Source organism: Stegostoma tigrinum, chromosome 45 (assembly GCF_030684315.1).
Source record: "Stegostoma tigrinum isolate sSteTig4 chromosome 45, sSteTig4.hap1, whole genome shotgun sequence".
Classification (NCBI taxonomy): domain Eukaryota; kingdom Metazoa; phylum Chordata; class Chondrichthyes; order Orectolobiformes; family Stegostomatidae; genus Stegostoma; species Stegostoma tigrinum.
The window spans coordinates 8,352,031-8,368,972 of NC_081398.1; the positions used below are offsets into that span (position 1 = coordinate 8,352,031).

General features: G+C 44.8%; 1 protein-coding gene across 2 annotated transcripts in view; it reads right to left on the reverse strand.

Annotated features, from left to right (window-relative positions):
* The window catches only part of LOC125448667 (actin-like protein 6B), a 48,144-nt gene that overhangs the window by 9,908 nt on the left and 21,294 nt on the right, over positions 1-16,942 (reverse strand). For both annotated transcript variants that reach the window (XM_059642602.1, XM_048524096.2), the window contains exons 7-11: positions 12,386-12,492; positions 8,765-8,854; positions 7,696-7,757; positions 4,697-4,811; positions 742-822 (exon numbers count right to left, since the gene is read on the reverse strand). In XM_059642602.1, the coding sequence (XP_059498585.1) occupies positions 742-822; positions 4,697-4,811; positions 7,696-7,757; positions 8,765-8,854; positions 12,386-12,492 (455 nt within the window). The remainder of the gene's footprint in view (positions 1-741; positions 823-4,696; positions 4,812-7,695; positions 7,758-8,764; positions 8,855-12,385; positions 12,493-16,942) is intronic.

Here is a 16,942-nt window from a genome sequence, read left to right on the forward strand (position 1 = left end):
GCCTACCTGTATTGTCACACGCCTGTTAACTCAGAGATACAGGTAATGTTCTGGGCACCTTGGTTAAATCCCGATGTGGCAGATGATGAAATTTGAATTCAATTTAAAAAATCTGGAACTAAGAATCTAATGATAACCATAAATATGTTGTTGATTATTGGACAAACAAACCATCTGGTTCACTAATGTCCTTTAGGGAAGGAAACTGCCATCCTTATCTGGTCTGGCCTACATATGACTCCATCCCAACAATATGGTTGACTCTTAACTGTACGATTAGGAATGGGCAGTAAATACTGTCTAACCATCCACACACTCATCCTGTGAATTAATCTTCTAAAAAGGTACTGCTGCAAAGAGAGACATGTTGTCTGAGTTTTTTTATTTCATATGCATCAGGACACTGGCAAGAATGCCAAATTTAAAACACTCACAGCAGTTTATGCTACAGAAAAAATATCAATAGATGTGTGCATCTGAAATTTAGCATTCTTGCATTTTTCCTGATGAGTGCAAGCTTCAATAATGTTTCTATCTTTTCAGCAATTGTGAAATTCTAAGTGTGTTGATCAAAATTATGAGAGACTTTGAAACAATATGGGGAGGGATGTGTATTCTGTGGGGAACCACATGTCTGAGATCACACTGAGCAATCTTCTCAGTGGCAAAACCTGAGGCACCCATCAACAAGGGAACAACTCTGTGAGATGATTCAGAAAGATGCCCTGACAATGCACTCACCGGCCGAATATCGATGTCACACATCCCAATGCTGGTAGTGACAACGTGACTGACGCCCAACATCGTGTTCCCCGACAGGCCCTGGAAGAACGCAAGCAGGCTGTCAAATTCCACAAGCAGGTACAGGCTACATGGCATGAGGCGGCAAGGTGGCTTAGTGGTTAGCTCCTGCTGCCTTGCAGCGCCAGGGACCCGGGTTTAATTCCACCCTCAGGCAACTGTCTGGGTAGAATTTGCATGCTCTCCATATGCCTGCATGCGTCTCCTCTGGGTACTGTAGTTTCCTCCCACAGTCCAAAGATGTGCAGGCTAGGTGGATTGGCCATTCTATAGTGTCCTGTGTTGACTGGGCTAGTTGGATTAGCCATGGGAAATGCAGAGTTACATGGATGGAGTGGGTCTGGGTGTGATGCCCTGCAGAGAGTCAGTGCAGACTTAATGAGCTGAATGGTCTCTATCTGCACTGTAGGGATTCGATGATAAGGGACAGGATGAGGATTGGACCCTAAAGGGACTCAGTTGCAGAATAAGGAACTCACCCATTTAGGACTGAGGGGAGGAGGGGTTTACTCATTCAGAGGCTTGTGAATCTCAGCAGTTCTTTCATTCAGATGCTCAGCCATTTAGTATGTTTGAGACAGAGATTGATAGATTTCTAGATATCGAAAATAACAAAGGAAAGTGCAGGAAAATGGTGATGTACAAGATCTGCCATGATCTTGTTGAATGGTGGAGCAGGCTTGACAGGCTGAATGGCCTCTTCTTGCTCCTAATCCCCGTGATCTTATACCACACTGGACCTTGTCAGGGATGCAGTTTTAATTTGATTGGATTTATTATTGTCACATGTACCTAGATACAGTGAAAAGTTTTGTTTTGCATGCAGTACGGGCAGATAATACCATACGAAGTGTATTAGGGCAATTGAACAGAGTGAGGCATACCATGTGACTGCCACAGAGAAGGTGCACAAAGAGTAACGTCAACATTTAAATTTAAAATTTGAGAGGTCCATTCAGAAGTCTAATAACATTGGGGGTGAGGCTGTTCTTGAATCTTTTGATACGTGTGTTTGAGCTATTCTACCTTCTGCATGACAGTTCAGGTTGGAAGTGATAATGAGCAGAGTGGGCGGGGTATTTTATGATGTTGGCTGCCTTCCTGATGCAGTGGGAAGTGTAGATGGAGTCAATGGATTGGAGGTTGGCTTGTGTGATGGACTGGACTGTGTTCACAACTTTCTGTAGTTTCTTATGGTGCTGGGCAGAGCAGTTGCTGTACTAGGCCGTGACACACCCAGACAGAATGCTTTCTATGGTGTTGGAACGAGGATACAGTCATAGCATTCTGGTTGGCCTGCAGTCGGTGAAGCTTAAGAACAGAGAGGTTGCCAAGATAGTGGATAATAAATGGCAGGCCATTTCAGACTGGGAGGAGGAGAAATGTCTTCACTCAGAGGGTGGTCACTGATGTCATTCAGAATGTTTAAGCCAGGATTTGATTGGTTTCTACATGTTAGAGGTATCGAGGGACACGGTCTTAGAGCAGGTCAAAGACATCTTGTTAGGAGATCAGCCACGATCTAGTTGAATGTTGAGTGGGAACGTCATATTGAGGTTGTACAGGAAGCTGGTGAGACCTCTTCTGGAGCACTGTGTACCGCTCTGGTCACACTGCTATAGGAAGGATATTATTAAATTGGAGAGGGTTCAGAAAAGATTTACCTGGATATTGCCAAGAATGGAAGGTTTCAGCATAAAGACAGGCTGGTACTTCTTTCACGGGAGCCTAGGAAGTTGAGAGGTGACATTAAAGAGGTTTATAAAATTATGAGGGGCATGGATAAGGTTAATAGGTAGTCTTTTCTTTAGGGTGGAGGATTTCAAAACTAGGGGGAATATTTTTAAGGTGAGAGAAGAAAGAATTAAAAAGGACATGGGGGCAACTCTTTTTACACAGAGTAGTTCATGTGTGGAATGAACTGCCAGATGAAGGCATCTGAATAAGTACATGAGCAGGGATATGGGCCAAGCACAGGCAGGTGGGACCAGTTTAGTTTGGTATTGTGGTTGGCATGGACTGGTTGGATTGAGGAGTCTGTTTCCATGCTGTATGACTGGTGAAGACCTAACTACAATATCACACTCAGTTTGGGTCACTGTGCTTTAGAAATGATGTGAGGTCCTCAAGAAGAGGTTAAAATCTCCATAAGAGATTTTAAAATATGATTCCGGATTTGAGGGATTTTACCTACAGGTTCGTTTGGTGAAACTGAGATTATTCTTGGACCAAAGAGGGTTGAGGGGAGATTTGATCCAAGTGTATAAGATTGCGACAGGTTTACATAAAATAAACAAGCTGAAACTATTCCCATTAGCTTACAGTATTGATGTATGACAGATTGCAAGAGATGCAGAATTTATACAGCATGCTAAGCATGAAGTTGGTCCTGTCATTCTCATGGAAATTCAGTACTCCTCTGTATTGAATGTAATGAGGTCAGCCAGGTGGACCCATAGAATCTGAGTTCCCTGATTGGGGCTGTTAGCCTGGTCCACTCAGGGAGCCCTGGCTGACGAATATAAACAGGCATGTCAGACATTCTGTTCATTCTGAGAGCCAGCTCTCAGGGAGCTCGATCAGTGTCAAGGACTCTCTGCGTGTAAATAAAGGGAGGCTTGGTGACGGGATACTGATCTCTGTGGTGTTTTTTCTGAATTGTTAACTGTCTTTTTCAAGTCTGGTGTCATGTGTCTTAGTACTAATGGGTGTAAGATTAAAAAAGCATCACCTTTGTGGCTCCTTATGACAATCTTCAAAACTCTGAGGTTGTTCATCCACACTTTGTGGAAAGCTAGACCTGTTTGATGGACACCGATGGAGAAGCGCGGATGCCTTTTTTCCATAGCGTGCAGACCACTACCTGGAAGTGGAATTGTTTGCTAGTTTCGACTGGGATGAATTTCTGGATGTCAGCTGTAGTGGAACAGCCTTTGGACACTTGCTATCACCGAGCTAAGGTGGGGCGCTCGTCCAATACAGTCTGGTGAGGAAGAACTTGCAAAATTGTTGCACCTTCATCCCACTTGAAACTATCACACGTATATGTCACAATTGTGCCTGTCTGACTCAATTATCATACCAATAAATCAGCAATGCAGGAGCTGGTGACTGCCAGTGAACAAGCAGCATCTTCAAATAATAAAATTAGCAATTAATCTCTAACTGACCTTCAGTAGTGGTCAGGGCCAATTGGACTCTTGGTGAGCTCAATATTAGATCTTCAACAGATTGAACCTGGGGCCTCCTATGGACAAGCCACGCAGAGACATTCACTTCAATAGCAGAATACTACACGATTACATGGTATACTGCCTCATAGTCCTCTTGAACCTTCGAGCTGCCATAAGCAAAGCCAGGGAAAATCTACTTAAAATAATTATCTGTAGCAATTGCTCGAACCCACTAACAGAAATCATGAAATCCTTACAATGTGGAAGCAGGCCATTCAGACCATCACGTCCAGACCACCCGTCCAAACTGCATCCCATCCATACTCATCCCACTACCCCATTCCTGTAACCCTGCATTTCCCATGGCTAATTCACCTCGTCTGCACATCCCTGGACACTATGGGCAATTTAGCGTAGCCAATCCACCCTAACCTGCATACTTTTTGGACAGCGGAAGGAAACCAGAGCACCTGAAGGAAACCCTCGCAGACACAGGGAGAATGTGAAAACTCCACACAGATGGTCGCCCGAGGGTGGAATCAAACCCGGGTCCCTGGTGCTGTGAGGCAGCCGTGCTAACCACTGAGCCATTGTGCTGCCCTAGGTTCTAGTGTTTCCACAACAGGACTACGTGCACTAGGAAACAAGCAGTCTGATTCCCTGGACAAGTTTAACAGGCTGAGAGATAGCAAGCACACACAGCTTTAACCCCACACTCATACCTTGACATTGGAGGGATCAAACAGGCCCTCAGGTATCCGTAGCCTCTCAGCTCCATAGTCGCAGTTGTAGCCATTGGGCATCTCATAATGGATGGTAGGCATTTGAGCAGCAACCCTTCAGTGAAGAAAAGACTAGATTTAGGAGGCAACATGATTGCAGAAGGCTGGCTGAGTTCTTAAGAAGTATCATCACACAGGGACAGAATCCATGACATGTAATGGTAGGGTCCTAGGGAGTGTTGCCATACAAAGAGACCTTGGGGATACAGGTTTATAGTTCCTTGAAAGTGGAGCTGCAGGTAGACAGGGTAGTGAAGAATGGTACGCTTGCCTTTATTGGTCAGTGCATGGAGTACAGGAGTTGGGAGGTCATGTCATGGTTCTACAGGAAACTGGTTGGAATAATGCGTTCAGTTCTGTTCTCCCTGCTGTAGGAAAGGCATTGTGAAACTTTGAAAAGGTTCAGAAAAGATTTACAAGAAGATTGCCAGGGCTGGAGGTTTTGTGCTATGGGGAGTGGCTGAATAGCCCGGGGCTATTTTCCCTGGAGCATTGGAGGCTGAGGAGTGACCTGATAGAGGTTTATAAAATCATAAGGGGCATGGATAGCCAAGGTCTTTTTCCCAGGATAGGGATGACTCATTGGTTCAACGGCCTAATGTTTCCACCTCCAAATCAACAGTTCGTGGGTTTGAGTCCCAAACCCACCGAAGGAAATCACTGATCATTCTGATATTTGCAATTTATATGTTCAACCTGATGCTACCACCTTGACAGGGAAAATGTAAAGGAAATTATTTTGGGCGGCATGGTGGTTAGCACAGCTGTCTCACAGCGCCAGGGATCCCAGCTCGATTTCACCCTTGGGCGACTGTCTGCATGGAGTTTGCATGTTCTCCCCGTGTTTGTGTGGGTTTCCTCCCACACTCCAAAGATGTGCAGATTAGGTGGATTGGCCGTGCTAAATTGCCCGTAGTGTTCAGGGAGATGTAGATTAGGTGGGTTATAGGGGGATGGGTCTGGGTGGGATGCCCTGAGGTTCAGTGTGGACTTGTTGGGCCAAAGGGCGTCTTTCCACACTGTAGGGATCCTATGATTCTAAAACTAGAGGGCATCGGTTTAAGGTGAGAGGGGAAAAGTTTAATAGGGATGTAAAGGGCAACTTTTTCACGCAGAGGGTGGTGCGCGTGTGGAATGTGCTGCCAGAGGAAATGGTGGAGCCTGGTATAATGACAACATTTAAAAGGCATTGGGATGGGTATCAGAATGGGAAGGGTTTAGAGGGATATGAGTCTGTTTCCATGCTGTATAACTCTGCAATCAAGGCCCATCTCCTCGGCCTATCTCATGCACCCACCCATGCTGCTTGGCCTTTTTCCTAGGTCTGATGCTAGGCCAGCCTGACTCACATTTTATTTTTCAGGCGTGCCTCCCGACCCAGGCTCATTTTGACATACTGTTTCCTAGGTCTGACTCCCAATCCATCTCCTGGGTAAAACCTGTTTCCCAGGTCTCCAGTCCATCTCCATTTCCTAGGCTTGACTCCAAAGCGCATCTGCAGGACCTGTCTCCAAGACCTGAGTCCTAGGCCTGTCTCCAACCTGTCTTTTTCCTCATCTCCTAAGGCTGTATCATGCACTATTGTCAGACTACTCCCCTCGATTCCCAACTCTCAAATGATCTCCTCATATGAAAGCAGTACCTTGGTTAAAGCACAAAGCTAAATCAATTCCAATCATTACTAAATTAACAAACTCAAGGTACACTAGCTTCACTCATTTCACTCAGGCCTGTCCTCCAGGCCCGTTTGGTAGACATCTTTCCCATATCTGTTTCCTATTATATGCACACCTAGTCCTATCAAGCCTAGTACAAATCTGTTTCCTTAGCCATTCTCCCACTCTGCTTCCTAGGCCTATCCCATATCTTACGGTTCCCATGGCTATCTTCCAGTCCCAATTCTATATGGTTCTGTTCCTCAGGACTTCCCTGTTTCCCAGGAATGCCCCTCCCCCAAGGATTGCCCTCCCTCAGCTTACCTCAACCCATCTGAAGCATAACAGAGCTTAGTTTGACATACTTGCCCGAGATGCTTACAAAGATCTCTTCAGCAAGAATCAGTCAGACTGGAAAAATGAATTATAGGACATAGAACTGTACAGCACAGGAATGGGCCCTTCAGCCCATGATGTTCCGAACCTAATGTCAAACTAAATTAATTCCTTCTGCCTGCCCTTGATCCATATCCCTCCATTCCTTACATATTCATGTGCTTATCTAAAAATCTCTTAAACGCCCCTATTGTAAGATAGAATCACCTCTACTGATGATAGAATTATGGTCTTTTTCACAATACGAATAACAGGAAGCCAATCAGCCCCTCAATCTACTTCTGCCATTCAATTTTTAAAAGAAGTATTCTTTTACGGGTTATAGGTGTCATCACTGGTTGGTGACAACATCTGTGGCCCATCCCTAATTGCCCCATTGAGCTGCCACCTTGAACTATTTCAGTCTGTGTTACATAGGGACACCCATACAGTGCCATTAGGGAGGGGATTACAGGATTTTGACCCAACGATAAGGAAGAAACATCAGTATATTTCTGATTCCAAGCGCTGTGCGGCTTGGAATTTGTAGCTGGTAATGTTCCTTGGATTTGATTCCTTCTAGATGGTAGCAGTTGTGGGTTTGGAAGGTGCTGTTGGAGAAGCATCTTGTCAATCAATGAGATCTGAAAAAATAGGAACAGGAGTTTGCTATTTAGCCCATCGAACCTGCTTTACTATTCAAAGTGACATGGTAAACCCTGCTGCCAATCAGTGGTGGTAGTGGAGGGACTGAATGCTGAAGGCAATGGATGGGGTGCCAATCAGGTGGGACTGTCTCCTCCTGGGTGTAAAGCTTCTCGCAGGTTGTTGTTATAGCAGGAATAGCACCTTATTCCCAACTACGCACCCAAACTGTGTCACCCTGTCTAACAAAAGGGTGGTACTCACTGTTCGTCGTATGGTGAATCAGAAACTTGCAGAACGGAAGCTTGGAAATCCTGGATTACTTCCTGTCCATCCAAAAGAAAGAAGATGATTGTTAATCATCTCACTCTGTAGCCAAATCAGAAATTTCTCCTCTCTAGCTAAAAGCAGGCAAATTCCTGGTGGGAAATTCCATCATGATATCGCACCGCCATCAGTTCAGCCTTGGCCCAGGTGTCTCCCTGCAGTGGAAACCCTCTGACTCACAGTACACAGAAGACAATGGGGAAAAGACAGCATGAGGGAAGTCTCTGCAGTCGGAGCCATCCCCTCTTCCTCTGTGCCACAGTAGGAAGCAATGAAGGCAGGGCTAACCCAGCATGCAGTTCAGCCGTGATAGCCATCTTTATGAAACCCTGATGGGCATCCTCTCCATTGCCTCCAAGTAAGTGCTCATTATGACTCCAAAACAGGACGTAGGTCTCAAGGAGCCCTGCACAAACCCTGCACCCCACATTCCCACCTCCCAATATCTCTCTTTTGGGTGACATTCAAGGCCAGATTGAGTGCCAGTGCACTACTCAACCAGGAATGGCCTGGAGCATCAGTGAATTAAAGATTAACACCAAAGAAGGACAATAGCAGGCAAGCCGCAGCTGAAAATGTTCGAGATTTTTCCGGCAGAAAGAGATTTTCAAACATTTACAATTTGTTATGTATAAAAATACTCATACATAAGAAGGGATCAAAGAAGTATGTGCAGAAGCCGGGGAATAAGGTACTGTGTTGAATGATCATGTTGAATGGCAGAGCAGGCTTGAAGGCTGAATGGCCTATTCATGCTCCAACTTTCCATGGACAATGAGGGGCCATTTCATGTGAATCCTCCAATTGGATAAACTGAAACTGTTTGTGTATTTCAATTGGTCGAAAGGAGGTGGGGTGCAGTGAAAATGAATGTTTCAGGCAGCCATTGGCATCACAGGAGAGGCAGGGCTGTTAGGAGCAGGAAGGTCTTGTGAATGAAACCTCCAAAGTTAGATGCCTGACACCATGCCCTACAAACCACGAGCCCGGCCGAGGTCTGACTTACATTGCACATGTAGTTATGCCAGGATTTGGTGACATGGGAGATCTTCTCCTTTCGCTTCCAATTCGGCGAGGCACCTTCACGAACAGGCTCCTGCACCAGTTATAAGATGAAACAGAATCAGCCACCATCCCAACATACGCTGATAGAATTCCTACAGTGTGGAAGCAGGCCATTTGGCCCATTGAGTCCACACAGACCCTCCAACGAGCATCCCACCTAGATCCAACCCCCCCTAATTCTATCCCTGTAACCTTGCGTTTTTCATGGCTATTCCACCTGGCCTGCACATCTCTGGATACTTGGGGACAATTTATCATGGCCAACCCACCCAGCCTGCGCATCCCGAGATACTATGGGTAAATGACCATGGCCAATTCATTCTAACCTACACATCTTTGGAATGTGGGAGGAATCCGGAGCACCTGGAGGAAACCCACACAGACACGGGGAGAACATGCAACTCCACACAGACAGTTACCTAGGGTGGAACAAACCTGGGTCCCTGGCATTGCAAGGCAGCAGTGCTAAATACTGAGTGACCATGCCACCCCAACCTCCAATCCTGTGGAATTCTCTGCCAATGAAAGCGGTTGAGACCAAAATATTGAATGGTTTGAAGAAGGAGTTAGATATTGTTCTTCGGGCTAAAGGGATCAAAGGGGTATGTGGAGAAACCGGGGAATAAGGTACTGAGTTGAATGATCATGTTGAATGGTGGAGCAAGCTTGAAGGGCTGAATGGCCTATTCATGCTCCAACTTTCCGTGTTTCTCAGTAACCCTTTATCTCAGGTCACCATTTCTTCAGCATTATTTTAGGGTATAGTCAACCATTATTACGATAAGAGCCACATTATTGAGGTAGAGATTCTGTGACACGTACAATCTGCACTGGAGCAACTGGGGGAAATTTAAGTCAAATTAAATATCCCTCCAAACCTTTCACATTTGTGATCTTATCCAAACATTTTTTGCATGTTGAAACTGTACCCACATCCACCACTTCCTCTGGCAGTTTATTCCACACACGAATCACCCTCGGTGTAAAAAATTTTCTGTTCATGTCTCTTTAAAATCTTTTTCCTCTCACCGTAAAAATATGCCCCCTTGTCTTGAAATCTAGGGAAAAGACACCTTCCAGTCACCTTATCTATGCCCCTCGTGCTTTTATAAGCCTCTACAACATCATCCCCTAACGTCCTATGCTCCAGTGAAAAAATTCGCAGCCTAGCCAACCTCTCCGTATAACTGAAATCCTCCATCCTGGCAACATCCTCATAAATCTCTTCTGAACCTTCTCCAGCTTAATAAAATCCTTCCTGTAACAGGGCGACTAGAATTGCACACAGTACCTCAGAAGGGGCCTCACCAACATCCTGTACAACCTCAACGTAAGGCCCAACTCCTATACTCAATGGTCTGAGCGATGAAGAATAAATGTGCTAAGTGCCTTTTAACCACGCTGTCTGCATGTGATGCAAACTTCAAAGAATTATGTACCTGAATCTCTACAACACTAGCTGAGAATGGCTGAGAAAACCACTCAGTTCAAAGGACTCAAAGATAATAAAATGTGAGGCTGGATGAACACAGCAGGCCAAGCAGCATCTCAGGAGCACAAAAGCTGACGTTTCGGGCCTAGACCCTTCATCAGAGAGGGGGATGGGGAGAGGGAACTGGAGTAAATAGGGAGAGAGGGGGAGGCGGACCGAAGATGGAGAGTCAATGGGAGAGAGATTCCCTGAGGTTGGTCCGGAGGGAGGAGGGTAACTTCTTCAGGTTAGGCATCCCTGGAAGAGGCTTCGCAGTGAGGTTAAAATAGTATCAGAGATAATGGGAACTGCAGATGCTGGAGAATTCCAAGATAATAAAATGTGAGGCTGGATGAACACAGCAGGCCAAGCAGCATCTCAGGAGCACAAAAGCTGACGTTTCGGACCTATTTTAACCTCACTGCGAAGCCTCTTCCAGGGATGCCTAACCTGAAGAAGTTACCCTCCTCCCTCCGGACCAACCTCAGGGAAACTCTCTCCCATTGACTCTCCATCTTCGGTCCGCCTCCCCCTCTCTCCCTATTTATTCCAGTTCCCTCCCCCCATCCCCCTCTCTGATGAAGGGTCTAGGCCCGAAACGTCAGCTTTTGTGCTCCTGAGATGCTGCTTGGCCTGCTGTGTTCATCCAGCCTCACATTTTATTATCTTGGATTTCTCCAGCATCTGCAGTTCCCATTATCTCTGATACCAGTTCGAAGGACTGCTGGCTTTGTCAGCTATATGTAGTGATGTAAACAAAAAAGAATTCCGAAGATTTTAAGTAAAACTAGAATTGCCTACATTCCAGTTTGTAACTCAACAGGAGCAGGCCATTCATCCCCTCCAATGTGACATGACATTCACTGAGTTTATAGGTGATCTGTGCCTCAACCCATTGTCCCACAATTGCTCCATACCAGTCAATACCATAACAATGTATAAGTTTATACTGAACTTTTGTTTCCTATTTATGTGTTAAAAAGTGAGATGTCTGGTTTAGTCTCATTTTTGAGTGTTCTTATGGGCTTGTACTGAAGTGACTGGAGGTTTGTTTTGCGTCCATGCATTTCACTGAGGTGAGCCTTTGAGGTGACCAGTTCAGTGTAGTAGCTCAGTATTGCTTCCAGAATTAGAGGTCCAATGACAGGGAACAGAGAAAAATCTAAAATAAACCACTCAGTGTGGTATATGCCAGAGAGTGAAACATTTACTGCACACTAAGTTCAGGGAACTTCAGTAGTTGTTCTGAATGAAGATAATAGTTTAGTTCGCAGTTTGTTTTAGTCATCCTGGGGATAAACATTAGATAAGGGGAAAAATCACCTTGTGACCACAGAAATTGATTGAAAGTAAACTAGTTACAGCTGTATCAGTATGAGTCTGAGCAGGGAGCCATCGTGTGAAAATAGCGATGTCACTTCACTGATGCTTCAGTGTTTCAGAGGATACTGATGGGACAAAAGGAATGAATTCTTTGATACAGTTAATATATAGTGTAATATAGTTGGTGTGTTTTTTCTTACTTAGTAAGTATTTTTACTCTTTGTGTCAAAAATATACTAACAGTCTCTTGTGGATGTGTTCAGCTGATTTCCACAATTACATAAAACAAAGTTAGCATTTAAAAGATTTCGCTCTGGGATCTGACTTGTGCAACGTTAACATCAGCTAGGATCATTAACAATGCCCTTACCAATGAATATCTATCCAACTCAGACTTGAATGATCCAAGTAATACAACCTCCACTCCGGAGTAATACAAGCTTTTTGGAAAACACTCTAGATTTCCATTGCATGTTACATGGATAACTCATCCTCCTGCGTATCTATTATTGATGATCTAAACCTGCACCCCCCCCACCAAAAATCTCAACTCGATCCACGTCTGTAACGCATTCCGGGCATCTGTTATTCTATATATAAACCTCCTGAACCCCTCAATTGCATTCCAGTCTGTAAACTCATGCCTAGGTATCTGTTATTCTATACATAACCCCACCCAAATCCCTTGATTAGATCACTGTTGGTAACTCACTCCAGGCCAATGCTTATTCTCTAGTCCGGCTGTTGGCGCTCCTGTGCGTTGCGTACCTTCGAGGCGATTGTGTAAGGTGGAGTGATTTCCATGTTCATTTCCTGAAACAGCTCCCGGCACTGCATCGAGATGAAATCGCCAGCCAGGGGTGACTTTACAATGCCTGGCGGAAACAAACATGTGAGACCTAATCGGCAGCAGGGGGTGGAGGACTCAGTGAGTCGGAACTGAGGGGTTGGAAAGAGGTCGAACAATCTGTCTGGGTTCCCAGTGCCAATCAGCAGCTCACAGCCCCTTGCTGAATGAAGCCAATTTACCACAAATGGTAGCCACAATTCCCACAATCTCCTGTGCTCCTAGAATCCACCATGCATGGATTTGATATACAAGTTCCTCTTCAGCCCATCCTGTGAACTGGAACGTAAAGAAACGCACACCTGACTGTCATTGTCATAAGAAATGGACAAAAATTGGTCACCTTTTCTCCTCACAGCAGATCAACCAACTTGGTGCAGCACTAGTCTGACCCCACCAGCAGGACTGTGACCAGTTCTGGGCGCCACACTTTTGAAAGGTTGTGAAGACTTTGGAGAAGTCAGTTGCAGAGGAGATTGATAAGACTAGTACCAGGGAGGGAAGGGAATAAAATTATGTAGAGGTACTGGAGAAGCTCGGCCTTCCTTCCTTCCAGCACATCAAGTTATGAGGAGATTTGGTAGAGCTGAGCAAACTGACAGAAGAACCATCAGATCGGAGAATAGTTCCAAGACAGAAGGAGGTGGTTAGGTCCACTGTACAAGGGCAGCTCACCTACTGCCACTGTGCTGGCTTCTTTCCAAAGACCCACATGTTCTTTCTCACTGGATAATAATCCAGTACTCTCTCTGCCTCCACCCCACTCTCAGGCAGTGCATTCCAGATTGTGACTACGCTGTGTGCAATTGTTCCAGGATCTTAACAACCCTCTCGCAAGCTGCTCTGTTCAAGATCGATGGTTTGAGGCAACTGAACTTCTTCATCTCTGTAACCATTCTCATGAATCTTTTATGCACCTTCTCTAACTTCCTTAAACATGCAAGCAGGTACTGTACTCTGCCTGAGGTCAAACTAGTGTTTTCTGAAAGTTCATCATCCGTCTCATTTTTGTGTGTTTATTTGTAAAGCCTTGGATTTTTTATGGCTTAGTAAATGCTCTCTTGACCCACCACCTTCAATTATTTATAACAGAGATGAAACCCAGGTCCTCTGCTGTTTCACCCCCTTTAGAAGCACACCTTTCAGTTTATATTGCCTCGTCCTGTTCTTCTACCAAGGAAGAAGATGCTGCCCATGTTATGGAGAAAGAGGCAGTAATTCAGGCACTCGAAGGTATTGGATGGGCTGTCTGTACTTAAAGTTGATAAGACTCCACCGGATGAAATTAATAATTCTGTGATTATGAATCACTTTGTCCTTCCCTGCATTAAACTCTGCTGCCGATTCACAATTGCCTTCAAACTGAGCTAAGGTAGTTAAGAGTCATTCATGTCACTGTGTGTCTCGAATCAGGGGTAGGACTGGATAAAGGTAGCAGATTTCCCACCCTAAAGGGCATTTAGTATGTTTAGTACTACTGATGGTAGTTTCATGGTTGCAATAAGAACATAAGAACCAGGAGCAGGAGTTGGCCATCTGGCCCCTCGAGCCTGCTCTGCCATTCAGTTAGAACATGGCTGATTTTTCCATCCACTCAGCTCCACTTACCCACCCACTCTCCCTAACCCTTAATTCCTTTACTGTTCAAAAATCTATCCATCTCTGCCTTGAAAACATTCAACGAGGTAGCCTCAACAGCTTCACTGAGCAGGAATTCCATAGATTCACAACCCTTCGGGTGAAGAAGTTCCTCCTCAACTCAGTCATAAATCTGCTCCCCCCCTTATTTTGAGGCTATGCCCTCTAGTTCTAGTTTCATCTGCCAGTGGAAACAACCTCCCTGCTTCTATCTTGTCTGATCCCATCATAATTTTATATGTTTCTATAAGATCCCCATTCATTCTTCTAAATTCCAAGTCCCACTCTACTCAATCTCTCCTCAAAAGCCAACCTTCTCAACTCCGGAATCAACCTGGTGAACCTCCTCTGCACCCCGTGCAGTGCTAGTATATCCTTTCTCAAGTAAGGAGACCAAAACTGTATGCAGTACTCTAGGTGTGGTCTCACCAGCCCCCTGTACAGAGTGAGCATAACCTCCCTGTTTTTAAACTCCATCCCTCCAACAATGAAGGACAATATTTCATTTACCTTCTTCATTACTTGCTGCATCTGCGAACCAATTTTATGTGATTCATTCACAAGGACGCCCAGGTCCCTCCAAGACTAGCTTTCAATTTTAGATTTAGCAATTGAATTTAAATTTTGCTATCTGCCTTGGTGGGATTTGAACTCATGTCCCCAAATAATTAACTTGCACCTATAGACTAGCAGTCCAGTGACATTGCCACTGTGACACCATTCCACTGACCTCCTAAAGTCTCTCATTACCATTCTCACAGTTCAGAATACCTCCTCGTTTTGCATCATATGTAAATTGTGAAATTGTATCTTCATAAATTCAAGTCTAGATCATCAATATAGGCTATGAAAAGCTCGAGGTGAAATTTGGAAATAATTTATTTACATGTTAGGATTTAGAAATGCCTGATAACAGGTTCAACAGTGACTTGCAACACAGAATTGGACAAATACTAGAATGAAGAAATAAATCGAAGGCGAAAAATAAAATCAAAGAACTGCAGATGCTGGAAATCAGAAACAAAAACAGAAATAGCTGGAAAAACTCAGCAGATCTGGCAGCATCTTTGGACAGAAAGCAGAGTTGGTATTTTGGGTCCAGTAACAATTCTTCAGAATAAATTGCAGGGATATGTGGAAAGGGTGGGGTGGGGTGCAGGGCTAACTGGATTCCTCTTCGAAGGAGCTACTGTATACTCGATGAGCTGAATGGCCTCCTTCAGAACTGAACTATTCTGTGCTTTTATGATTGCAGGACACCCCAGGGAAATGGGTGAGCGTTGGCATTTGGAGGGGCATTACAGAGGTGTTGGTGGGTGGGGAACGGGTGGGGGTGAAGAAAGTGTGTGCTAATAATGCAGGTAGCCAAAAAATGATTTGGGTTGATTGATAAATTAATTGACTGGATAGATACAACAGGGGAACAATGGTCCTGTGTACAGTGAGACTCCCTACTTTTGGGTCAGAAGGCTCAGACGGTCATGGAATGTATTAGAACATGTGTCAGTGCTTAACATGCTTAATGGTAAGGTCCTGGGAACAGTCGCCAAATAACGAGATCTTGGAGTGCAGGTTCATAGTTCCTTGAAGGTGGAGTCACACATAGTGATCGAAACTTTCAGTACACTTGCCTTTATTGGTCCAGAAGTTAGCACTGGGAACCCAGACAAATTATTCGCCCCCTTTCCCACCCCTCAGTTCCGATACTGCATTCAATTCTGCTTTCTTTGCTATAGGAAAGATGTTGTTAAACTTGAAAGGGTTCAGAAAAGACTTACAAGGATGGTACCATGGCTGGAGGGTTTGAGCTACAGGAGAGGTTGAATAGGCTGGGACTTTTTTCGCTGGAATGTTGGATACTGAGGGGCGATCTTATAGAGGTTTGTAAAATCATGAGGGGTATGGATAGGGTGAGTAGCCAAGGTCTGTTCCCTAGGGATAGCAGAGTCCAAAACTAGAGAGCATCAGTTTAAGCTAAGCGGGAAAAGATTTAAAAAGGACCCGAGGGCAACCTTTTCACACAGAGGTTGTGCCTGGATGGAATGAACTGCCAGGAGGAGGTGGTGAAGGCGGGAACAATTACAACAGTTCAAAGGCATCCGGATGGGTACGTGAACAGGAAGGGTTGAGAGAAAGACATAGACCAAATGCTGGTAATTGGGGGTAGATTAAATTTAGGATATCTGCTCGGCACAGACGAGTTAGACTAAAGGGTCTCTTCCCGTGCCATACAGCTCTCCAACTCTATGACACAGGGATACAGAAACATACTTCAGCTCTCTTCCTTTTTCCCAGGGTAGGGGAATCCAAAACTAGAGGGTATACGTTTAAGGTGAGAGAAGAAAGATTTAAAGGGGCGTAATTTATGTTTTTCACACAGAAGGTGGTGCCTCTGTGGAATGAGCTGTCAGAGGAAATGGTGGAGGCTGGTACAATGACAACATTTAAGAGGCATCTGGATGGGTACATGAATAGGAAGGGTTGAGAGGGATAGGGGCCAAATGCTGGCAAATGGGACCAAATTAATTTAAGGTATCTGGTTGGGATGGATGAGTTGGAGCGAAGAATCTGTATAACATATCCAAACAGGTTCACTAAAAAAAAGAAACAAAAACCGGAAAAACTGCGGATGCTGTAAATCAGGAACAAAAACAGAAGTTACTGGAAAATCTCAGCAGGTCTGGAGCTTCAGTGAAGGGAAAAAACAGAGTTAATATTTTTGGTCCGGCAACCCAGTTCTAATGAAGGGTCTTCGGACCCGAAACATTAACTCTGTTTTTTCCCTTCACTGATGTTGCCAGATCTGCTGAGCTTTTCCAGCAACTTCTGTTTTTGTTGTG